Source organism: Anolis sagrei, chromosome 4, assembly GCF_037176765.1.
Source record: "Anolis sagrei isolate rAnoSag1 chromosome 4, rAnoSag1.mat, whole genome shotgun sequence".
Lineage (NCBI taxonomy): Eukaryota > Metazoa > Chordata > Lepidosauria > Squamata > Dactyloidae > Anolis > Anolis sagrei.
The window spans coordinates 68,086,036-68,113,014 of NC_090024.1; the positions used below are offsets into that span (position 1 = coordinate 68,086,036).

A 26,979-nucleotide genomic window follows, 5' to 3' on the forward strand; every position below is an offset into this window, starting at 1 on the left:
CTGAAATGTTATCTCTCTTTCAAATATTTAATGGTAGGGAAGGCATACAAATGTTTTATATGGATATAAGGTGCATTTGTTTAGTGAACTAATCTGGACACATATCAATATCCAGCTATTGACACCATGATATGGAAGGGTACGAGTCACAACAGAGATTGCTGTTTATGTACAGTGCAGAAAACTCCATGTCATACAGAAAGATTTTTAAAATTCTGGAAATGTTGATGACACAGAAAGCCCTACACTTAATTGCCCCTCCACATTTTTGGAGAGAAAATCATTCATTCACTCATTCATTTCCCATCATTTCCTAAAACCTAGACAATTGGGGAGCATACACAAATAGATTCAAATAAATATTTGCATTGTATGAAATGTACAAATGTTAAAATATAGTGTCAGTAAAAATAGAAGCTGTTTAAAACCAATTCATTTAGAAAACAATACAGAGCACATTATTAAGAACTTTATTTCATAATAAACAGCTGGTTATAAAAGGCCAGATGAATAGTTCAGATTTTTCTATTTTTCTTCACAATTCCAACCTATACAGCCCTAAACAATTCGGGACCTGCCTATCTTCACGACCACATCTTCCCCTACTAACCTGCATGATCTTTAAAATCCTCTGGGGAGGCTCTCCTCTCACTCCCGCCCCCATCACAAGTGCGGCTGGTGGAGACAAGAGAGAGGGCCTTCTCGGTGATGGCCCCCCAGCTCTGTAACTCTCTCCCCAGGTTGGCACTCACCCTGTCCACTTTTCGTAAAGCTCTAAAATGTGGTTGTTTCACTATGCCTTTGATTAGACAGTTCCCTGGATAATTTTGGCCCCAACTTTGACCTAAGATCTAGTCCTTGCACTTTACTAGTGTCCCCTGCCCCTAGATATAGTGTTATACTGTGTATTGCCTTTCTAATTCTATCATTTGACTTTTGCACTTTATCCAACAGCCCTATCCTTGCAACAGATTGCACCAGCCCACCCTCCCGAGCTCAGTAAATGTTTACTATATCAGTCTATTGGTTGTTTGCTCAATGGTTGTTTTTATACTGTGTTATTATGTTGTTTGCTTTATATTGTTTTATGATGTTCTTTTATGAACTTTATTGCGATATTTTAAACTATGGTGATTGGGCTTGTCCCCATGTAAGCCACCCTGAGTCTCTTCAGGAAGATGGAAGGGGGATACAAAAATAAAATGTTGTTGTTGTTGTTGTTGTTGTTATCTACCACTGTTTTATTGACAATATTTGGAATCTTGCAGGTATCATCAAAACAGCACTTCCAAACATGGACCGAGAAGCAAAAGACCAGTACCTACTTGTCATACAAGCAAAAGATATGGTGGGTCAAAATGGAGGTCTCTCTGGGACCACTTCTGTCACTGTCACCCTTACAGATGTCAATGATAATCCTCCTCGCTTTCCCAGAAGTAAGTGTCTTTAGGTGTATTTTCCACTGGCATCAAAAGTGTTTAATTTAAAGCATTTTGTCTATCTCCTCCCAGCCCACAAGGACTTCCAAGATAATGACCAAAGAAAAAGCAATTAATTGAATACAGAGGGAAAACCCCTTTTTAAAACACATTAAAGTGTTTTAAAAATATCCTGCTAGAAGTCTAAAAACAGTTAAAACTGTGATTTTGAACACAGAGTGCCATACAGAACAGCATACAGTCAACTAGAGGCTTAAAAGAGATGGAGCATACTAAGTTGCATTCCCCAGATAAGGCGTTGCTGCAGAGAAAGTCCTGTTACATGTACCAACCAACTGAATTTCATGAAGTTTTAAAACACAGCAAAAATGTCAAATTTGTGGCAGGATCATATCAGAGATGATCTTCTGATATCCTAGCCTTAAGTTATGTAGGGCCTTGTAGGGCAATTTGGTGCCTTGAATTCAGTTTAGGAAGCAATTTAGAAGTCAAAGGAGTTCTTGCAGGACCAATGTTATATAATGGTCTCCAAAAGGCACACCTAACACCAGACATGCTGCTGCATGTTGGACTAAGTGCAGCTTCTGAACAGGTTTTTGAACACAGTTCCATGCAGTCTACATTACAATAGCAATAAAGCATAAACAATTTTGTTAGCTATCTCCTAATAATTTTATGAAATATATGTGATCAACTTTTCACGTGAAAACCATATGCTTAAATTTTGAGTTATTTTGGTTAATCTTGATGATAGGTCCTCATTCTTTGCCCTGTTGTGCATCTAGACTGTAGAATTAATACAGTTTGATACCACTTTAACTGCTATGGCTCAATGTTATGGAATCATTGGAGTTTTAGTTTTGCAAGGTCTTTAGTGTCTCTGCCAAGGAGTGCTGGTGATTTCAATAGCATTTAGCCATGAAGTATCAAACCTCATTAATTATGTAGTGGAGAAGCAGATTGAGCCATTCAAAACCTGAGTCTACAGGCATATTTCTGTTTCTGTTTGTAGCACATTGCAGTCCGGCATAAGAAGGTGGGTATGGAAATGCCAACATAGATAGAGACTAACAAAATCCAAAACAAATCTGAGTTGTTCTTTGCATCCCCACTCTTTTCCCGCTTTTAAGTTATTCCCCTCTGGCCATTTTGTCAATGATTGCAATATAACTGCTCTAGTCTTCAGTTCGGAAGCTTCTTAAAAGTTTTGTAGCTGGCAGAATTTGGACCAGTTTATACATAAGAGACCTAGTTTATCTCAACCAGAGTCATTACCTTTACAGTCCTTTAGTGTGGAGATTTAAGTCTTATTGTAATTTCTTTTCATTGCTGGTCTGTCAAGATTTCTTGGATAGACATTGCCACCTTCTGCCTTATACATCTGTACCTTCTAAAGTGCTGTGTAAATGTTACAAGTGTTTTTATGTACATAAACACCTGTTTGCTGTTTAAAGTTGGTTTTCACCCAACTTGATGATCAAAATATATCTGTTATTAATGGAAAGAGAAAAGATGTGTCCTGGGTAGCTTCTTCTAATCTTGTGTGCAGTTCACATTGTTCAAGTGTCTGTCAAATGCTCGTCTGCCTCCCCACCCGCTTCACATATGCACAGTGTTTCATAAAAAATCAATCTGCAGAGAACCAGAAAACAATCTGCCCTCAATTTACTTCTTTTGACCGAAGTGGCTCATGACTAAACTAAGAAAGAGAAACAAGTCTATTTCTAGACATGCTACCCTATTTATAAACAGTTCCATCGTCTTGCTGTTATCTTTCTTTTAAAATCATTGTAGGAGTGAATTAAATTAATGTGAGGAACATATGCCTATCCACTCTGGTCTCTTTGCAAGTGGGCATGACAAAAGTAAACCAATCAAAACTAAGAATGGGAATTGAGGGGTTTTTCGCCTTTGAATAATGTTTGTAATAGTAGAGTACTATGAAATCAGCTCTTAGAAGCGAGAAGCTACAGCCCACAGCTCTTAAAAGCTAAAAACTGTATCAATTTCAGATTGAGCGGTAGGTTTCCTTTTCAAGAAAGAAGAAAGATGCCTTTATGAGAAAAGCATTTATCTCAATTACTTTTTATAAAGAGTCAAGGAACGATTGCCTAAAGACACAATTAGGTCTTATCTGTGATCTTAGAAATGTATTTATTATTTTCTATTTATGACAAGAGACATACACAAAAGAATTTGGCATTGACTGTTCTGCCCTGGCTTTTAAAAAGTCAGAAAATGTATTATTTTAACTTTCTGTATTTATGGGTTGATACTTGGAGGGAGCCCCCGGTGGTGCAGTGGGTTAAAGCACTGAGCTGCTGAGCTTGTTGATCGAAAGGTCGCAGGTTCTATTCCGGGGAGCAGCGTGAGCTTCCGCTGTCAGCCCTAGCTTCTGCCAACCTAGCAGTTCGAAAACATGCAAATGTGAGTAGATCAATAGGTACCGCTCCGGCGGGAAGGTAACGGCGCTCCATGCAGTCATGCCAGCCACATGACCTTGGAGGTGTCTACGGACAACGTTGGCTCTTCGGCTTAGAAATGGAGATGAGCACCATACCCCAGAGTCAGACATGACTGGACTTAATGTCAGCGGACTACCTTTACCTACTTGGAGGAAGGGATATAACAAAAAAATGAATTTTGTGAATAACGTATTGTTTCATAGCTGATATCACAAAAATTGATCAGGGATCTCTCTGTGGGCCCATCTACATGGGCCAGATAAGGCATGGCAGGACAGATAGAATTCATAGCATTTACATGATACACAAAACTGATTTGCCCTAATGTTGCCATGGCTACTTAATGTGGCAAAAGGGCCCCACATTAAATGAAGTCAGGGATGCTCAGAGCTCCCTCAAAGCTTTGGGCCTCACCTGCCTTTTATTACAATGTAAACAGCTGGGCTGGTTCTAATTTGGAAATGGTCATGACTGTTCACTTCATCATCCCACTTTCCCTGGTTTAAGACAGCTTTGCAGTGGGGTGGCTTTACCCTTGTGACCTCTGCTTAATGGTGACCCCAGGGAGCAAAGTTGCTAATGATCGTAAATTGTCACATGCAGCACTGGTTGGATCACCAAAGCGATTGGAGAAGAGTGGGAGGGAGAAAGGGATGGTTCCTCCTTTCCTTCCTCCTCTCTCATATTCTGTTAATGTGGCAAACTATGACCACCACCAATTTCACATCCAGTGGTCACCACTAAGCCAAGGACAAAAGGAGAACAGTATAACTGTATTCAGCTACATATTTGTATGTGTTTTCATTAGCTAAGTAATTCTAGTAATTAATTTAATACATATACATATTTATATGAAAATCCAATGACAATTTTGAATTTTATAGGATCCTATCAATATAATGTCCCAGAATCACTACCTGTGGCATCAGTGGTGGCAAGACTAAAGGCCGCAGATGCTGATATGGGACCTAATGCTGAAATGGAATATAAGATTGTGGACGGTGATGGCTTGGGAGTGTTCAAAATTTTAGTGGACAAAGAAACACAAGAAGGAATCATTACAATACAGAAGGTAATTTCAAATTCCTTATTTCCTGGAGTTTTTTTTTTTAATAATTCAAGTAAGATCATCTGTTTCTCTGTAGAAAAAGACTATGCCTACAAAAACATGGATATGCTTTATTCAAGAACACTTAATTACTCTGGAAACCTATTTAACCTGTTAGAGGTTTGATATACACATAATAAGCTCTCTAATAATTCAGCTCTGCCTCCTCCAAATCTCCCTTCTTGGCTCTGATGGGGGGGGAAAAATAGGTACTTGGAAGAGAAAATCCAGTATTCCACCCATCTCTGCTGCCTTCCTCATTGTAATTATCATTCGCTCCTTCTCCTCCATCATGTTTTCTGTTTTCTTTTTATCTAGTTGGAAGTAGGAGTAGCAGTAAAGTTGATAAGGATGGGAGGGTTCCCGGACTTTCTGCCTCCCTCTCTCCTTCTTGTTGTTCATGTTAGAGTACTGTTGGGAAAGGTTACAATACCAAAGAGAATACTCAAATTGTATAGGAAAGCAAAAAATAATTATACAATTTTCCCCAATATTTGGATTAGATTGTTTTCTAGCAACTTTATTTTGCTAATTTTAATCCATTTAGAAGAAGAAAAACACAAAAAAGGTTGAAGTGTTATCTCTTTACTTCTAAATTAGTAACTTTAATATTGTGTGATTTTTTAATTTTTGTATCTTTAACATCTAATGTTGCTTGTGTATGCTCTCTTCCGAAATCAGCAGGCCAGCTATTTAAAAAAGCTCACAGGCATCTTGTTGATTTTAAAGACAGGCAAGTCAAACTTACTGAAGAGAGAGAACTGAAAGAAAAAAAATCTTTAATCCAATAAAAGAACTTTTAAATCAAGCTTTAGCTTTTTCAAAATTTACCATATAGGTATTTTTTTTCTAAAGAAAACTGAGGGTCATAATCTCAGTTTTGTTGAGTTGGGGTTGATGTTTTTATATGTGTATGTGTTTTATTTTATTCTGTTTTATACTTTGCTTCATTTTTATGTTTGTTTTTAGGCACTTGGTGCCATCTGTAAGCTGCCCCGAGTCCCTTTGGGGAGATGGTGGTGGGATATTAGAATAAAGTTATTGTATTATTAGTTATTACAGACTGCTTCCTATGGAAAATAACTGTACATAAATGTTCCTCCTCCCCCTTTTTTATGCGGATGGCTTATTTTTTTAATTTCCTTTGGACAAAACAAAATGCTCACTGTTAAAAAAAAGAAGGAAAAAGCCTGAATGGATGAGGCATAGGATCTAATCAGATAACACTAATGCACAGATATTAATGAAGCTGTCAAGCTCCATTCACTGTACTGAAGGAAGCACTGAAGTATGCATTGTCCTTTTAACCTTCAGGGCTGTTGTAGTGATTTTTGAGATGTTTTGCTTGCTATTCCAACTCAATCCCTTACTTTAGTCATAACAATGAAGGGATAATCCAAGACCAACTAAATGATGATTGCTATAAAATAAACATCAGTGCCATTGGATTCAAAGTGAAAGAGAGAAGCCGATGTGGCATAGCATCTTTTATAACCCAAAGGATTTTCACTAGTTTCACATAAGACTTTTATTAACCCTGGATTTTATAGCAGTGCTATATATGAGAAAATCAATAAAACTTAAAAAGAAAAGGCTTTTAGACCTCATGATTTAATCCAATGGTTGAAAGCAGGAGCCCTATCAGAAAAACTAAGAATGTGCTACACTGTAGAATAAATACAGTTTGACAGCACTTTAACTGCCATGGCTCAATGATAGGGAATCATGGGAGGTGTAGCTTTAGAAAGGCTTTAGCTTTCTCTGCCAGAGTACTAGTGCATCCAAACTATACATCCTTAGATTTCATAGCATTAAGCCATGGCCATTAAAGTGATGTCAAAGTGTATTATTTTTACAGGGTAGAAATACCTGTTTACATTTATGCAAAGGAGCTGCAATTCTAGTATCAACTAGTTAAGTCTATCTATCAGCTCACAGTCAGCAGCCCCACATATAGTGGGAAGGAGCTAAAATGGTATGTTGTACCATCCACTTAGCATCAGTAGTTCAGGAGTCCCCATATTTCTGTAGATGGACATTGCCTGAAGGAAGAAGAAGCTGCTAACAACCATTCCTTTAGCTCTGCCCCCTCAGTTAAATCGAACTCACTGGGAATATTTCCATGCTGGATGTGATTGGCTGCATTTTTAGGGAGCCAAGAAGACACATACTGCATAGTCCAATGATTTATTCTGTCACCTGTCCATAATAGACATTTTTGGTTATTTCATAGAGATATTCTTACGTGGTATCCCATTGATGTCACATTCTGACATCAATGTCCTGTTCATTATTCTTCTTACAGCTGATAAATGGTTTTGATTAGGAAATCTTGTTTGAAAATGTAAAAGTAGAGTGTACTATCCCACTCTTATCTATCTATCTATCTATCTATCTATCTATCTATCTAGTACTAGTAGTCCCCTGCCACACGTTGCTGTGGCCCATTCTGGTGATCTGGAAAATAAAGTAATGAGAAAGTGTTGGTTTCTAATATATGTAATGTCTTTATGCTTGTGGGTAAACAGTATTTCTTGCTGTTTCTTTGCCAATGTTGATGTGGAGATTGCCTGGTTTGCCTACTCTGGAACATGCAACATATCATTGTCCTTCTTTAGGGGTCTCTTTCAAATCTTTGATACTGCATCTGCCATATACATATATGTGTGTGTCTGAATGGCTGAATGGCCCTTTGTCAGGAGGGCTTTGATTATGTTTTCTTGCCCTGGTGAAGGGAGTTGTACTGGATGGCTTTAAGGCAGTTTTTCTCAACCTGGGAAGTCAAGACCCTGAGGGGGGGGGTCACCAGGGGGGTGTCAGAAGGGTCACCAAAGGGTCACCAGAAGGGTCACCAAAGACCACCAGAAAACACAGTATTTTCTGTTGGTTGTGAGGATTCTGTTTGGGATGTTTGGCCCAATTCCATCGTTGGTGGGGTTCGGAATCGTCTTTGATTGTAGGTGAACTATACATCCTAGTATCTACAACTCCCAAATGTACAGGTCTATTTCCCCCAAACTCCATCTGTGTTTATATTTGGGCATATTGAGTATTCGTGCCAAGTTTGGTCCAGATCCATCATTGTTTAAGTCCATAGTGCTCTCTAGGTCAATGGCCACCAAACCCATCTAGTGTTTTCTGTTGGTCATGGGAGTCCTGTGTGCCAAGTTTGGTTCAATTCCATCATTGGTGGAGTTCAGAATGCTGTTTGATTATAGGTGAACTATAAATCCCAGCAACTACAACTCCCAAGTGACAAAATAATAAATGTTTGAGTGATGGTCACTCCTTGTGTTGTTGCCAGATTTGGTGTGATTTCGTTCATTGGTTCTTTTGTTTTTAAGGTACTCATTATGCACAGAGCATTTTGATAGATAGATAGATAGATAGATAGATAGGGGTCCATTGTGTGGTTTTAAACATTATTTTTGTTTTGTTTTGTTTTGTTTTTTAGTCTTTTAGTGTGCACGCCCTCAAAAGAGTCTGGAGACTCTCCTTTTCAGAAAATGCTCCATATACAGAAAGTGCTGAAAATGGAAAAGGAGGGTGTTTCACACTTTTTCCTTCTCACATATTTATTTCCTCTATCCTGAGACCATATGCCTAAAGCTTAATCCATGCCCATTTCCAATTCAAGGGAGAAAGAAGAATCGATAAATGGTTAGGGACTGTAAATTAAAGATGTGTGTTCTGAGCCAAGTGACCATTATGGTACAGTCAGCAAAGTCTTGCCTTCTTTTGTATTTTAATTAGGAGACTTCAGACAAAATGCTTTAAATAGTTTCCTTTTATATTTTAGAAGACATGACTTATAATTTATTTTAAATCATGCTTTACTTTTTTTTCCTGCCAGCTGATTCTGTTGTTACATTTTTTAACTAAAAATGTGTCTGTTCACATATAGCACATTATTATTTTATCACTAGAGTTTGTTCTTAAGATCAAGGACATGTTATTGCCAATAAATTCCACTTTTAAAGCAAACATAATCCAGTAGACTTGAATCTACTTGATATCTTATAGCCTCCAGATATTGTTGGAGGCAAATTGCTACATTTCTCACTATCAACTATTATAACAAGAGCTAATGAGAATTGCAGTCCAACAACATCTGGAGTCTATAGTTCCAATTTTCAGTATAATATAGATATTTAATGGTCACTAATTAAAAAAAATAGCTCCCACTGTTAGCCCCAGCTTCTGCCAACCTAGTAGCTTGAAAACATGCAAATGTGAGTAGCTCTGGCAGGAAGGTAATGGCACTCCATCCAGTCATCCCAGCCACATGACCTTGGAGGTGTCTGTGGACAATGCTGGCTCTTCGGCTTAGAAATGGAGATGAGCACCAACCCCCAGAGTCGGACATGACTGGACTTAATGTCAGGGATTTTTTTTTACCTTTTCGTTAAAACAAATCGTGGCACCCTTTAATTTTAAGTTTCAACCTTTTAGAAAGGCATACTTATTCTTTGTTAGAATGATCCCTTGTGGAATGAATAGGTTTATTATTTGTGTGAATACCAGAGATAATAATAGAAGCTACTGTTCTGTATATACTTACCTGACATCCAGGGTCCCCTGAAATCAATGGGACTTTTAACTTAAATGTTTAGGACTAAATTATAAGCCTCCAATTTGTAAAATTCAATTGGATGTAATGTAGTTGGGTTTAGCAATTGGGTTCATATTAAAATAATCATTTATGGAAGGAAAATAACTAAATATAGTTTTAAATGTGACCTGGTTCAGAGTACCAAAGTACATTTTTTTCCATTAAAAGTCATAAAATAATTCTTGGTTATCAAATTATGTCACTGGGAAAGAACTGTCTCACACACTGCCTTCTATAAACTAAAATGGGTAGTCTCTCTTCTATCCTGGTTTCCATACTTGTAATTCTATCAGACATTTCAGAATCAATTGTTTGCTTAATTATTTCAAACTTGTCTGGACTATCAATTCTAAATATTTTTCCATGTTTTACCCATTTTAATCATGTTTTTATGTTTCTTTTTCAACTTTTTAAAACTAAATGTTTTAGCATATTTTAGCCTTAAATTATTGCAAATTGCCTTCCATTCTATGTTTGATTTTATATGTTTGATTTTCCACAATCTGGGACTTTAATGGATTTAATTAATTAATTCATTAATTTCCAGTATTGCTACCCTGTCCTTCTCAACCCCCGAAGGGGGACTCAGGACGGCTTACATTTGGCACAATTTGATGCCATTAAATATAACAAAGCAATATGACAACAATTGAAACAATAAATAGACCATTAATTAAAACAATAAAAACAGTATTAACCGCCGTATCACCGTTCCAGTCAAATTCCATATCCAAAGCGCTATTTATGCCTGCTGTCCAAAAGCCTGGTCCCAGAACCACGACTTCAATTTCTTCCTAAAGGACAGGAGGAATGAAGCCGATCTTACCTCATTGGGAAGCGAGTTCAACAGGCAGGGCGCTACGTCTCTCATCCCCGCCAGATGTATTTGCGATGCTGGCGGGAGCGAGAGCAGGGTCTCCTCAGATGATCTTAAACTGCAAGGCGGAATGTAGAGGGAGATATGTTCAGACAAGTAAGCTGTGCCAGAACCGTATAGAGCTTTATAGGTCGAAACCAGTCAATTGACAGTCAAGTACAGAAATTTTTCATCACTGTGAAATTACAAAATATTTTTCGTGTGGACAGCACAACTGCCCCAATGTCCACATGGGCCATTCCCTTTTCTTTGAGCTCAGTGGCTCAAGAAAAGGAGGTGGATTGGAGCCATATTATGTCCATTGTTGCGACAGCTGAATGCAGATCTCCTGGCCATTGCTGGGCACCTTTGCTCGGTTCAGCAAACATGCCCATATAATAAAGGAGAAGGAGGGGGAATCCATAAACATTCTGAGGCAGGTCCCCTTAATTATTGACCCACCCTGCAGAGGTTCTGAATTATGCGTTTATAAAACTCACAAAGTATAAACTGTTCAGCTATTCTATAGAAAATTACTCCATTCCCAAATCATACCATCCCATCCAGCACAGAAAATGAGATCCAGTTTGTCCAACAACATAAATGAATCTGCACACCACTTAGGAAAGAAACATGTCTTGCCAGATGTGCAATCCTGGGAGATTTCCATCAGGGCAATATCAGCATTACCAGCTAAGGGGACTGCTACATCAACCTTGAGAATACCCAGAGACTGTTTCTGGTAAATTCCTTCTCACCACCTCTGGGGAAATGTTCTCCCAAGGTTTCAACATTTCAGAAGACCGTACTTCTCTAGTGTCACCTGGAAAACCACTGAAAAATTAAACTGCTGTGATTTACGTAAAAAAAAAAAAAAACCCTCTAATATGTCATAGAATCAAAGTCATTGGCTCTGACTTGCAAGGACATCAGACTAATGTGAATCCATATTTTCAGTTCTGCTCTGGATTGTTAGGAAATTTGTAGACACTTTCCTTATTGGCTACATTGGCCATGACACTGTGAACTGCAGCGATAGCAACATTAGCAGTAATTTGTCTTACCATTCTTCTTAATCAATCTAATTTACATCTTTGATTGCAACATTAGCAGCAGTTCAACCACTTTCCATTTGGCAGCTTTATATGATCTGAAAATTGCCTCTCATACCTACATAATATGGTTATGATTGTTATGCATTATTATTAGTTTGAATTCTGTTTAGTCTTATTAAATAATTATCTTTCCCCCTAATTATCCATATAATGTATTCCTCTTAACGTAATAGGAGGAAATTGCTAAGCAAACAAAGTTTTTGATTTAGTATTGCTTTGATCATGTAATCTTTTCTTGATGCTTTAGATTGTTATGTATGGTGAATTGGAAAGGCAGCAGAATAAATAAATTTGTATTATTGATGTCCCTAACAATATCAACTTGGTAGCATTACATTATTAATACTGGTCCATACTCTTGTTACATCCCGGATAGACTTCTCCAGTATGCTCTACGTGGGGTTGCCTTTGAAGACTGTGAAGAAGCTTCATGTGGTCCAAACGGTAGCAGCCAGATTCCTCACTCGAGCGGCATACAGGAAGCATACAAACCCCCTGTTATGTCAGTTTCGCTGACTTCCAGTCTGCTACCGGGCACAATTAAAAATGTTGGTTTTAGACTATAAAGCCCTAAACAGTTTGGGCCCAGCTTACCCGTCTGAACATATCTCCCTCTATGAACTATCTCAGAGATAAACATAATCTGGGAAGGCCCTGCTCTCGGTCCCACCTCCTTCACAGGTGTGGTTGGTGAGGATGAGATACAGGGTCTTCTCATTGGTGGCCCCTCACCTTTGGAACTCCCTCCCCAGCTAAATTAGAGCAGCCTCCTCCCTCCTGACCTTCAGGAAGCAAGTATGGTTATGGGACCAAGCCTTTGGTTAAAAGCTTAGTGCAATACGAGAAAATAGAATATTGATATGACAGTATGGGGCTGTCTTGATTTATGATTTTGGATGGTGTGATTTTAATAATTGTTTTAATACTTATATGTTTTAACTTTTTTAAAGTACTTGTTTATTTTATTGTTTGTTTGTTAAAGGCATCGAATTGCTGCCTACCTTTAAGGCTACCCTGAGTCCCCTTCAGGGTGAGAAGGGCAGGATATAAATGTAGTAAATAAATAAATAAATATTATTCCATCACACAAGTAATTCCTTATAAGAACTATGTAGAACTTTTCTCTTAAAAAGTTCTACAGGCTGAGAATTTATTTTTGGCTGCCAAGTCACATGGGTTTTAATAAGGTTGCCATTTGTGTGGTTGAAGCAGAACTCCATCCATTCTTTTCAGTAACTTACTCCATTTGGACCTCATAAGGGACTGAATTTTAACCAGTTTCAGCTGTAATGGGGAAATTATGCTGTGTGAACTACCTCTGGCTAGGGGACATATTGGAATTTTGGCACAAGATTTTATATATAACTTACCACGGGGTACTTTAGAAATACTATGACTCACATCTATTTACAAATGGAAAATTGTGTTAGCTGAACTTTGGCCTTTTGCTGTAACAAGTTTCTAAACATATTTTTCTTCTTAGGAGTTGGATTATGAGGCCAAGGCAAGTTATACCTTGAGAATAGAAGCAGCAAATAAGCAAGTTGATCCTCGCTTTCTCAGCCTTGGGCCATTCAGTGATATGACAACAGTGAAGATTATTGTGGAGGATGTAGATGAACCACCTGTATTTACCTCACGATTATACACCATGGTAGTGTCTGAAGCAGCCAAAGTGGGCACCATCATTGGAACTGTAGCAGCCCATGATCCAGATGCATCTAACAGTCCTGTCAGGTAATGTTATAACTATCCTTTTTCTGCTTTAGGCTTGTGATAATGCTGGCAAATAGCCCTCCAAAGCAAGCTTTTCTTTTTGTGGGAAGGTTACAGTAGATAGCAGGAATTTTCCCCTGACAACTCCTCCTAACAGAAGCAGATCAGTCAGCAGAACCTCTCCTTTAGATGTTGGGCTCAGTTGCTGTAGATTTATATTTTAATGACAGGGTGATGCCAAGATGGAAAAAATCAGTAGTATTGAACCTTTCTTACCTTGATTTGTATTCCTCAGAGCTGCTTAGGAACCAAGGACTGTAGTGCTTAGGGAGATTACTTCTCCTTTGCACAAGGTCCATTTTTGGACAAACAAAAGCCTTGTACTGGATGTAGCTCATTTTTGTACTGATCTTTAGGTAGTCATAAAGCACCAGCTTCATATATCAATTTTGATGAACAAAGGACTGAGAGACTAAGGTTCAGCTCCCATTGTGTGAACAATACCTAAGCCCAAGAGAAATGGGAAGATCCTCTGGATAAGGAAGAAAAAACTCTTAAGATCATATTGACAACAACAGGAGCGGTTGCTCCTGACACGACAAAAAAAATATTGATATAAGTTCATTTATTTGAAGGCACATAACAACAACCCAAACCTGCTCTAGAGTAATTTCCTGCCCTTTGGAGCAGGGTTTTAAGGTGCACAATGGGATGCAAGGAAGAGGGAGAACTGTTTCCTCTCATCATTGGACTCTCGTCGTGTACTTTAATATTAATGAATGTTCTGTGATGCTCATTGAGGAAAGCCTTTCCTCATATTTATTTAATGTGTTGTAGACACTGGGGTAGTAGCTAAACCAGCCCACCAGCTTGACTATATGTTGTAGTTGTAAATAAGGTTAATTCTTTGGGGCACTGCATCATACAAAGAATTAAATCTCACATTCAGTACTGTTGCAATATGCATTAATATAAGTTCAATAATATGGATTTTTTTTCTGTCTTGGCACACTACACCTGTTTTCTTGCATTTAAACCTCATATATATATATATATATATATATATATATATATATATTCATTCGCAACACTACAAATAATATTAAATAATTTGTGCAAGGATTATTTTAGTTGAATACTTGAATTTATTACTATATGTTCCAATTATATTAGTTGTGCTAAATGCTTTGTAGAGCACATTATTTACAGAAAAAATGATGTGTAGGCTGGATACATATTGAATATGTATTTTATAGAAATCTCTTCCTAATACTCATTTACTGGAAATGTATTCAATTACTGCATTATATCTTTATGTGTATTGCCTTGTTGAGTATATGCTTATAATCTCTGTATATTTTAGGCTACAACCATCTGAAATCCAGATTATTTATATGGGGGCAGGCACTCACATGCAGTTCTTTTGCTTATTAGATAACTACATCTTATGATAAGGACCTAATCACATTAGAGAATGAATCCACTTAAAATCCAGTTGCTGCCTCCTGCAGAATTCTGGGGTTTGTAGTTTAGCCTCACTAAACTACAAACCCCAAAAATTTGCAGGAGGCAGAAACTGGATTTAAAGTGGATTCATTCTCTAGTGTGGTGAGATCCTAAGTTGACTAAAAAGAGATCTTTCAGAAGAATTTAATTTAACTTAATGCCATATACTATTGTTTTGGAGGGGAACACAAAACGAATAGACAGAGATATTCTGTCTGTTTTGTTTGTAGTTTGCAGTATTTAAGTATTGACTGATGTCATTTTTCAGTCATACGGTTCACCCTAAGAAAAGGTAAGGTAGCATAATTAATAAGAGATGCACCTTTTTCTCTCTTTTTTAGAGGTGGTGGAACATGAACCATGCCTTTTCTTCATTAAGTAATCACAACCCTTCAGTTTTGAGGGAAATATTCAAATAAACAAACTAGAGTAGGTTCAGCACATTGAATAGCTTTTATTAAATAGTTACTGCCTCACCCACTAATATGGGAGCCACAAACCACCACAAACTCAAAGCCCCAGGCTTCTTCTGCTACCATAGCTACTATAAAAGCCATAAAAACATTTCATAGTTTAGAGGTGTCTGGCTTGAGGCAAATATCCACTTTTATTGTTTTATTTTTAAAACATGTAATACCTTTTCTGCAACAAAATAGTGTATATTCCCAAATAAAAATGTCAGCATCAAGTGAGCAGAAATAGCATTCATGTAATGGCTGTAGTCATTATAGGCTATGATTTAGATAGGTTGACATCACAAAATTGCACATGTTCAGAATAATTTTTTTCATAAGGGTTAACACTTAACTGCTGCCCTGAATACCATTTTCAGAGAAAAACGTGATATAAAAATAAATATTTTTTTGCTTTGCTTTGTGTGGATGTTTTTTTTAAGTCTAGCATACTCAAGATGCAGAAACAGTTCTAAAGCATAGAATTGTGTGTGGCGTATGTGGAAGAGAAGACAATGTTTTGTGTACTTTGCAATTGAATAATATATATGGAATACGTACATCAGGACCCCTTGAGACTAATGTCTAAAGTCTCTGTTAATGTTATAAATGTGCATAGTCTTTGTTTACTTCTTGTGAGTATTTCACAAAAGCTTGGCACCTTGATAAAAAAGAAAAAAGCAGCACTGTAGATCTTATAATACTCGTTGCTATTTCCACTTATTATAGGCTTTTCACACTTAATTATTATGAGCTTAGGTTTAGAACCTAATTCTGTGGTTGTTGTATACATTAGTAATTAAGTAGGCCTCTTCCAATTTAAATATTTATTTTTCAGCAATAATTGTTAATCTTTTCTTTAGCAGGGATCCACTTTCAATAGTTCTTGTTTTCATTGCCTGCTAATGATTTAAAATTCTAAAGTGCATCAAATATTTATTTGATGTTATTAATCAGAGGTCTTCAGATTATGACAGAAGGAAGAAATTACTAAATATGCACATTCCTGTCATAATACAAGAACATTCTGTATTAATGGCAATCTAATAGCTTACTGTTCTGTAATATACAAACCGATATTGTTACCAGTGTCCTTTCTCATGTGCCACTGTACTCCACCATTTCAACAAACAGCCCTGGTCTGTTTCTACCAATTATCTGCATTCAGCAAGTTATACTTGGCTTTTAAAGTTGCATAGAATACTCAGGTGGCAGAGAAAAGTGGGAAATAGGTCAAAATAAGAGGGAGGTCTCTTGGACAAGCTGTTGCATTTAATCGTCAAAGGTGCTTTGCAAGAAGCTAGGTTTGGTTAAGATCCATGCCAGTTCAAAATCTAGTAAATTGCCTTTTTCAGTCAGGTGGTTTGTTCACCTGGGCAGAATTGTCTTGGTATTGTGCACTTTGCTCTACAAGTTAATCATGTCCTCTCCCTTGATATTGATAAATATATTTATGTCTAGCCACATTCTATTTGACAAAGGAAAATACAGAGTTTGATTAATAACAGATCAAAAAAGGAGAAAGAAGTTAAAAATTCATCTGTTTTGAGCCTTCTTCTGCAACTTGCAACCTTAGAGATGTGGGTTGCAAATTCTGTCATTCCCATTCCAACATGCCGTTGGGTTGATGAAAGTTGTTATCCCACCACACTTGGGAACCCTCTTGGAAAAGACAGTATTAGAGGGACATATGATATGAATCTGTTGGGATTATCAGAATTTGTAGTATATTCTTTTGAACACCGAAACATTTTCTGTTTCTAAAATTAAAGCAAGATAACATTTGAATTTCTCATTCTTTCAGTGTTACTGCATATGTTCTAACTTTATTTTCTCAAAACAAGCCCCGTGTTCTTGTTCATGGCAAATCATTGTGTTTATTTTATTTTTCCTCTATAGGCATTCAATTAATGTTCTTGTGCATATACAGGATCGGCCAAAATTCACAAAGGGGTTTCAATATTTAATAACACCTTTCTTTTTTGTTTACAATTTATAATACTATATCATCATATACAGTATATCTAGGAAATAAAATTATATTACATTACATGTAAATATCCTTTGAAAACATTTTCAAAAATGTATTAAAACATCCGATACGCTTGTGACTTTTGGCCAACCCTATACAACATACATGTATTGCAGTTGCTGTTTATGAGTTCCCCCACTAAAATATCTAGATGCAAGAGGCAAACTCATCTAAACTCTAATGCATTTGTTTTCATGAATGCTCATGCAGAATCTAGTTTGCAACCTGCTATATAGAAAAGCTATTTTGTTTTGTTTTGTTCTGTTTTAGTATAATAGCTCTCTCTTTTCCTTTTCAATTTGTGACGAGACCTTGCCTGCAGCTACTTCTTTCTTTGTTTTCTAAACAAAAAAAATCCAGTACACTGCTTACCCATGACCCTATCAAAGTACTGAATGTTGCTGATGAGTCATGAACATCTACTGTGAGTTAAGCCATGACTATTTTGAGATTAAGCATTATTAAGTTATCCTTCTTAAATGAATTTAGAGCATTATTTCATCACAAGATCAACATTATCATTATCACTATCATAGATAGGATCATTATTCATCATTAAGCAATGCTATTGGAGTGAGGATAGGCAACATGGCATCTCTAGATATTTCATTTTATGACTCCTATAACCCACATTGGAGCCCCCGGTGGCGCAGTGGGTTAAAGCACTGAGCTGCTGAGCTTGTTGATCGAAAGGTCGCAGGTTCGATTCCGGGGAGCGGCGTGAGCTACCGCTGTCAGCCCTAGCTTCTGCCAACCTAGCAGTTCAAAAACATGCAAATGTGAGTAGATCAATAGGTACCGCTCCGGTGGGAAGGTAACGGCGCTCCATGCAGTCATGCCGGCCACATGACCTTGGAGGTGTCTACGGACAACAACCCTGGCTCTTCGGCTTAGAAATGGAGATGAGCACCACACCCCAGAGTCAGACATGACTGGACTTAATGTCAGGGGACAACCTTTACCTTTTTATAACCCACATAGCCAATGCTCAGTGATTCTGGTGAGAACCAGGTTGCGTGCAGATACATTATGTACATAGCAGCATATTGACACTAAAGCCAAACTAAGAGTGAATATACACCCACAAAATAATTTGTCCTTATCTTGATGCCGATACTGTTGAAACACAAGAAGTTCCTCTATTTTCAGTGTGAAAGCACTTATTTTGTATGGCTGAGGTTTTTTACATGGTAAGAAAAAAAGCACACAAGAACATGATAGGAAGTGTCCTTTTGTGCAATGTGAGGAAATGTGTGGTTGTCAAAACCAAATTGAATTCAGATCATAATGGACACATGTGATATTAGTAGAATTACTTTGGGGCAGGATACTGAGCATTGGAGCTTGGATATTGCCCTGGTCTAGATTCAACTGAAATCCCATTTTAGTCCCATTTGACACATATGGTGTTTGACTTAACCATGATCAATGCTCTCCTTTAATATCAGCAGGACTAGAATATACCTTCCTCAATATGTGTACAACCTACAGTATTCAAACACTTAAATAATTAGTGAACATAGTACCCTTTTCCCAAGAAACCAATATTCGAAAAGAAACAATGGACATTATAGCAAAGACAGATTAAGAAAGAGAAAGGAAGTGTGGAGGAAAGCCTTCAGCAATATAACCAGGAGTGCTTCTGAAGGAATATGCTGTCTCTGTGTTCATTTGTGAAATGTTGAAGGGCATAATTATCCTGAAATCAGAAGAGATAGTAGAAGACAGTTTAGATTTGACTGGCCAAGCCAAGGAAAGAGTCTTTTTCTGTACTCCAGATTTCCTGGTTGTATATGTATTTGATATTCCTTTAAACAAAATGACGAATTGTTCTTCATTTCCTGAAACATAAAAGCACTGTTGGTTCAGGAAATCATTGTTGTGGATTCTATTCTAAAGAATCTTATGAAGGCCATCCATCTGGAAATAATACAGGGAGGTACAAACGATCAAACTGTTATATTCAGAATTAAAACTGTTTGCGGTATCTGTCGATGTACATCTTCTAAATGTGTTTTAACTCCTTTTAATTTGGGGGAAAGGACTTCTAAAGAAAGAAGAAGCACTTCACATGAATAGAACGTAATTGATAACAGCTTGTCCTTGGCATTTTGCAAGTAGTGGTATTTATATCCTTAAAAATGTTCCCACAGCATTGTACTTGAGTTCCCATCGGTTGTTACGAAAGATATAATCTCTTTTGCCACCTCATCTCTACTGTTTTTGTATGGTTTCATTGGTCAAGGAGGTGAACATTCTGACTTACGTATCACTTTCTAGCTTGTGAAGGCTTTGCAGTCTGTTCATCTCTCTGTTTCTATGTCTGTTTAATGACTAAAGCATTGTGTATGTGCCTATGTGTGTTGAAAGCTTCCCCCCCCCCCTTCTATAGGGAGCAAGGAACTTTTCAAAATTCATATATCTCAATTGTGGGTAGTTTCAGTCAAATGGAGTCATTTTCTACATCTTATGCCTATGGCATGACAGATTGTTTGGCTTTTTTTTTTTGGCATTATTTCATTGTTGTTACCTCAGGGAAGCTTTACCACCACCACTTTATGTAGCAAGTGGCATAATGAAAGACTCCCTTTTTGTGCTATTTGGGGTTATTGTGGGGACATCACACAGTTTTTGCTCATACTTGTTGAAAAAAATGTCATAGCATGTCAAGAAACTCTGAAACTTTTGTTGTTCTTCATGATTAAAAGTTTTAAAGAATCAACAATTATTTTACAAGCAGCAATAATAACAAAAAAGTTTTTTAAAAATATGTGTAAATGAAAAAATTTGCATCAAAATGAAAAAAAAAATGCATCAAAATGTGACCAAAAAACCCATCTTCTAATCTTACCCAGTAGGAAGAAAATATAATCTTTCTCCTTCTCCATTGCACAATAATGAAATAAGCAAAGCTTTGTATCTCCAGGTCATGAAATGACTTTGATTATGATGGCAGGTAGATGGCTTAAAGCTGTCATCAAACTCCTGTTGATCACATGCAGTAGCTCACAATCTAGCCTTCTGGTGAATGGTGTTATGTCAGTCAACCATTTCTAACAAATATAAAAGTGCATAGCCACTTTCAAAAAGGATAACGAAATGGCCAAAAGATGGACAGCTTGTTCCTTATTCACAGTTTATTTTCTCTTTGAGGTTTTCTCCCTGCTGAATACAGCTTGGAGGATCAAAATAGTGTCTATTTAAGCCAAAGAAGCTCAGTGACATGAGCCTGTGTTTGTGTGATGACAATATGGCCCAAGGAGCAAATGTGGCAATATGTAATCCCTGACATACTCTACAGTTTTCTTATCTAACCCAGGGGGGCTCTTCTGCCTGCAACAAGAAGTTCTATATCTCTCGGTGTAAGCTCTGTTGGGAACTGCATGACATTGATATGGCCAGGTGGCACACTTCCAAATGTATTGCACATTAAAGTTGGATTCAGAAAGAATCCAAAAATAAATGAATGACCAGCCTAGGAATAAAGAACAAAAAGAGGGAGGAAATACCTGTGACCTCATTTAGGAGGGCATTATGAAAAGCAATAACTGAGCCAGTTTTCATCAGTTCTGTGTATTTTGCGGAAGCAAATGGCTCTCCACATCTCACTCTCTTTGTCCTACAAGAGCATTAAACTTTGGATTTTTTATTAAAAGGGGAATGCAAAGCAGAAAATATCTGTATCCCTAAATGCGAAATCAATGCATAATTTTTAACAAAATGAAATTATTACAAATATTGCTTTCATCTTTTATACAGGTACTCAATAGATCGAAACACAGACCTAGAGAGATATTTCAACATTGATGCCAACACTGGAGTCATTACCACTGCAAAGCCCTTGGATAGGGAAACAAATGCTGTGCACAATATTACTGTCTTGGCTATGGAAAGTCGTAAGTTGCAATTTCAAAGATGCTGTAACATTTCAAAGTGTTGATTTTCATTGTGCTGTCTACTGAACAATACTTAAATAAATCCTTTGCCTATAAGACAAGGGTGGGAAAACAGCAATCAATGATCTTTTGTTAAATGATTCAGTGGGTCTATTCTCGTTGAAATCCACTGGTGGATTTGGGCTAAAATATGTATCTAGTTGAACAGTGATTACAGCATTGTCCGGCTTAGTTATGCTTTGGTAGATGAATGGAAATGGAAGAAACAAGAGGCACTACCCATATATATTCCTCATAATGGAACAAAATAGGTAAAACAGGACAGGCTACATGGCCTCATTAAACTCAGTAGCTCTTTTATTGCTTTCATTTTCCTTGCCATTACCATGACCAAAATCCCAGTGACAATATCATTTTGCTCCCTCTGATATATAGGAAATTTGAAATACTTGTAGAATTATTCATTAAGATCTAATGTTTAGGTTTTTTTTTTCATAACAGAAAACCCTTCACAAATTGGGAGAGGATATGTAGCCATCACTATTCTTGACATCAATGACAATGCTCCAGAGTTTGCCATGGATTATGAAACTACTGTCTGTGAAAATGCAGAACCTGGGCAGGTGTGGATTTATATTCCTAACAGCTTGATGATATTTTATGCACAGCAGTAATTTGATTTGCAGAGATGCCTCTTTTAGGATAAAATATAATCAGTTTATTGCAGTAAAAATGACATGTTGATTTGAAGCTAAACTAAACATTAACTAGAACCATCACCATATAAGAACCCGCAAGAGAACTGCACTGGTAAATTTACACGGAATATCTTTAAACATCCTCTAGACTTTCTAGTCTGTGCAAATACCTTATTTCCATTCTTCCAGCTATCTTCTTTCAGCAAAATAAAAAGGTATTAGATAAGAAATATCTGGAATTTCAATGATAAGGATTTTCTGTCTGATTCCATAAACAATCTTCACTCTCAATTGCCTTCTAGAGTAACCAATCTCACATGTTTCCTACAGCCAGACTAAAACATTGAGTTCTTTGAGGTTTAGTCCATGTCGGATATTACCAAGGTTTTCAATGATTTTGAATCTTTAATCATTTAAGTAATTGCATTTAAAATATATATTTCCTTAATGAGCTCAGAACATTATGATGTTTAGCAATAACTTGGTAAAGTAAATGAAACCTTGTCATCAAACTGGTTCATGGATATAATCCCCCCCCCCCCCCAAAGAGCCAGAAATTATCAATGCAGTCAGTTCCCATGGAGATGTCCATTTTTTGAGTGAGTCTCTCTTTTTAGAAGCTATGTACTTGGCTGCTTTTATTTCCTTTTTTTCTAGGACTATATCATCAGACAGCATGTTATCAGGTCTGCCACTTCCACACTCCAAAAATTGGTTAGCTGAGTGCAGAATTAATTCTTAAAACCAAGCATACCAGTCTAACCATTAGGTTAGACTTGATCTGTCTTCATGAAACCACAGCTGTTGCTTTTGGAGGCAGTGGAAGACATTGTGGAGAACACAGCCTCATACATACTTTGAGGAAAAATTTGAAATCATATACTGCCATGTGCCTGAACATAGCAAGATATTTTTCAGGTGCAACAACTATGGCTGTGTACACTGTAGAATTAATATTGTTTATCACCACATTACTGCTATGCCTCAATGTTATGGAATCACAAGCGTTTTGTAAAGCACTATCATTATTTGACAGGGAAAGCTGAAGACTTTGTAAGGCCACAGCTCCCACAATTCACTAGCATTGAGCCATGACAGTTAGAGTGGTGTCAAAAATCATTAACTCCCTCATTGTTAAATCCACCAGCATTTATCTTGTAACTGAAATGCAAACTAAAATAATACAAAGGCAAATCATTTGTTCCTAGGTAATTCAAAGAATAAGTGCTGTTGACAAAGATGATCCTCCTAGCGGCCACCAGTTTTCTTTCAGTTTGGCAGGAGAGGCGGCAAATAACCACAATTTTACATTGCAAGATAATAAAGGTAAGCCTCCAATTGTGGTTGGCAACCCAAGGGCATACCAGTGCTCTTATGTCTTCAGACAAGCAATACTGATTGTTATCTAGAGTAGCTTCTTTGACAGAAAGAGCATTAATTAAGAGCAATTGGACCTCAAAGTATTCTTTATGTATAGATTATCTGTCAGGAGAAAGAAACTGCTTTTTAAATCATTTCAGACCATGAGCCGAACAGATGGGCATCAGATCCATTCCCAAACTGATTTTTTCTCTTTCTATTTTTATAAGTCTTTATCTAAATTAGATTGTTCCTCAGGGCAGCTTGTTTGATTAATGTCACTCAGGAAATACAGAAATGAACCCTTGAAACACATGGCAGAGTTTCTGGGCTCAGAGAAAACAACTTTTCCCATCATATCATCTGCTGCTAAAAATGCTTTGGAGATGAAAGCTTAGGAATCAGCTTTCCTTGGTTGTTAATATTATTTTGCTATTCTACATAGAACCACATTTTACCAATAGATAAAGTTCTGTGTTGATCCAGGATGCTGGAAAAATCCTGTGGGGACACATTGTTTCACAGTTTAGAAATATGAGAAAAAATTAAGTACTATTTTGCTTTTCTTAAGGAACACTCATGTCTAAGCCCTTATCTGGTGCATGACCTAGTTCTGGGCATTTTAAAGGAGTTGCGTGTTTGTGACATGTGAAGGATTACTGGGATGGCACAACTCCAAGACTCTGCAATGATAGGCATTTATCCTCCTACCAATTCAGCATGCATTTCCTTTTTTCTTTTTGCAGATGCATACATTTGTGCTCTGATTCTCTGTATAGTGTTGTGATTGACCATGTGTTTTCTGCTACAACCAACAGTCTAAACCAAAACTACAAGTACTTGGGATTCTTGTAGTTTCAAGTTCTGAATACTACAAGCCATTCTTTTAACTAAGATGTGTATATGTGCGTGTATCTCCTGCTTACAGTACTGATATAAGAAATCCTGTTTACTTAATTCCTCTTTTTTCTTGGGTTTAGACAACACAGCATCTGTACTAACCAGGAGAAATGGATTTCGAAGGCAGGAGCAGTCGGTTTACTATTTGCCAGTCTTCATTGTGGACAGTGGCTCTCCATCATTGAGTAGCACCAACACACTCACCATCCGAGTCTGTGATTGTGATGCAGATGGCATTGCCCAAACATGTAATGCAGAAGCCTACATACTTCCAGCAGGACTTAGCACTGGAGCACTTATAGCAATCCTGGCTTGCGTTCTAACATTGCTAGGTATGTCACTGGAGACTGTTTGCTTGATGGAATTATTTTCCTATGGAACAAATGCAGTTAAGATTTAAAAAAAAATGTTTGAGACATTTTTCTCCAGTGATTATAAGGAACTATGCAAGAGATTTCAGGAGAGTTGCACATAAGAGATTTTGATGTCCAGAGTTGCTTAGCATTAGTAGATGAAGTTGCACCAGACATCTTCAAATATGTGTAGTAATTATTTCTCCTATACAGTGGGCCCTTGGTACCTGCTAGGGTTTGGTTCAAGGACATCAAAATACATGGATGCTCAAGTACATGGCATAGTAGTAAAATGGTGTCCCTTATATAAAAAGGCAAAATCAAGGTTTGCTTTTTTTTTTCTTTTGGGGTGGAAGGGATGTTTTCAAGTCATGTTTGAATCCCTGGAAGCTGAATCTGAGAAGGGCTGACTGTATATATCAGGGTTATTTGTTTTCTATTTTTGGATCACCTCTCCATTCAGTCAGCATTCTTGCAAGGCTTACTGCATTACATATACATACAAATAGAGTCTGGTAGAAAAAAGTAAAGATGAGAGCAAGAGGTTTAATACCCTAAATTGCACAATTCCAGCAAAGGATCACCGCCTTGTCGGGGCGCTGGAGCTTGAGCACCTCAATGATGTCATGAGCAAAACCGTGAAGGGCCACCCAAGACGGGACGGTTGTGGCAGAGAGGTCAGACCAAGAGTGATCCCTGGGGAAGGCAATGGCAAACCACTCCAGTATCCTTGCCAAGAAAACTAAATGGACCAGTACAACCAGAGATATGTCGGTATGCCATTGGAAGATGGGACTCCCAGGTCGGAAGATGGCCAAAATGCTACTGGGGAGGAGCAGAGGATAAGTTCAACTAGCCCCAGATGTGATGATGCAGCTAGCTCAAAGCCGAAAGGAAGGCTAGCGGCCGACGGTACTGGAGGCGAACGACTAATCCGATGCTCTAAAGATCAACACACCATAGGAACCTGGAATGTAAGATCTATGAGCCAGGGCAAATTGGATGTTGTTATTGGTGAGATGTCAAGACTAAAGATAGACATTCTGGGGGTCAGCGAACTGAAATGGACTGGAATGGGCCACTTCACATCAGATGACCACCAGATCTACTACTGCGGACAAGAGGAACATCGAAGAAATGGAGTAGCCTTCATAATTAATAAGAAATTCGCTAAAGCAGTGCTTGGATACAACCCAAAAAATGACAGAATGATCTCAATTCGAGTGCAAGGAAAGCCTTTCAACATCACAGTGATCCAAATATACGCCCCAACCACAGCTGCTGAAGAAGCAGAAGTAGATCAGTTCTATGAGGATCTGCAGGACCTACTGGATAATACACCAAAAAGAGACATTATTTTCATTACAGGAGACTGGAATGCCAAGGTGGGAAGTCAAATGACAACAGGGATCACAGGCAAGCATGGTCTGGGAGAACAAAATGAAGCGGGACGCAGGCTGATAGAATTTTGCCAGGAAAACTCGCTGTGTATAACGAATACTCTCTTCCAACAACCTAAAAGACGGCTTTATACATGGACCTCACCAGATGGTCAACACCGAAATCAGATTGACTACATCCTTTGCAGCCAAAGGTGGCGGACATCCATCCAGTCGGTGAAAACAAGACCTGGGGCTGACTGTAGCTCAGATCACGAACTTCTTATTGCCCAATTTAGAATAAAACTAAAGAGATCAGGGAAAATACACAGACCAGTTAGATATGATCTCACTAACATTCCTAGCGAATATACAGTGGAAGTGAAGAACAGATTTGAAGGACTAGATTTAGTAAACAGAGTCCCAGAAGAACTATGGACAGAAGTCCGCGACATTGTTCAGGAGGCGGCAACAAAGTACGTTCCAAAGAAAAAGAAAACCAAGAAGGCAAAATGGTTGTCTGCTGAGACACTGGAAGTAGCCCAAGAAAGGAGGAAAGCAAAAGGAAACAGTGAAAAGGGGAGATATGCCCAGTTAAATGCGCAATTCCAGAGGTTAGCCAGAAGAGATAAGGAACTATTTTTAAATAAGCAATGCATGGAAGTGGAAGAAGACAACAGAATAGGAAGGACAAGAGACCTCTTCCAGAAAATTAGAAACATTGGAGGTAAATTTCAGGCAAAAATTGGTATGATAAGAAACAAAGATGGCAGGGACCTAACAGAAGCTGAAGAGATCAAGAGAAGGTGGCGAGACTATACAGAAGATCTGTATAGGAAGGATAACAATATCGAGGATAGCTTTGACGGTGTGGTGAATGAATTAGAACCAGACATCCTGAGGAGTGAGGTTGAATGGGCCTTAAGAAGCATTGCTAACAACAAGGCAGCAGGAGATGACGGGATCCCAGCTGAACTGTTTAAAGTCTTAAAAGATGATGCTGTCAAGGTGATGCATGCCATATGCCAGCAAATATGGAAAACACAAGAATGGCCATCAGACTGGAAAAAATCAACTTATATCCCCATACCAA

The 26,979-nt window shown here is 37.8% G+C and overlaps 1 protein-coding gene across 1 annotated transcript in view; it reads left to right on the forward strand.

The window, feature by feature from the left end:
* The window catches only part of CDH7 (cadherin 7), a 147,175-nt gene that overhangs the window by 98,045 nt on the left and 22,151 nt on the right, over window positions 1–26,979 (forward strand). The window contains exons 5-11 of the mRNA XM_060775002.2: window positions 1,269–1,436; window positions 4,789–4,976; window positions 13,079–13,332; window positions 21,061–21,197; window positions 21,699–21,820; window positions 23,104–23,221; window positions 24,235–24,486. Coding sequence (XP_060630985.1) covers window positions 1,269–1,436; window positions 4,789–4,976; window positions 13,079–13,332; window positions 21,061–21,197; window positions 21,699–21,820; window positions 23,104–23,221; window positions 24,235–24,486 — 1,239 coding nt within the window. The remainder of the gene's footprint in view (window positions 1–1,268; window positions 1,437–4,788; window positions 4,977–13,078; window positions 13,333–21,060; window positions 21,198–21,698; window positions 21,821–23,103; window positions 23,222–24,234; window positions 24,487–26,979) is intronic.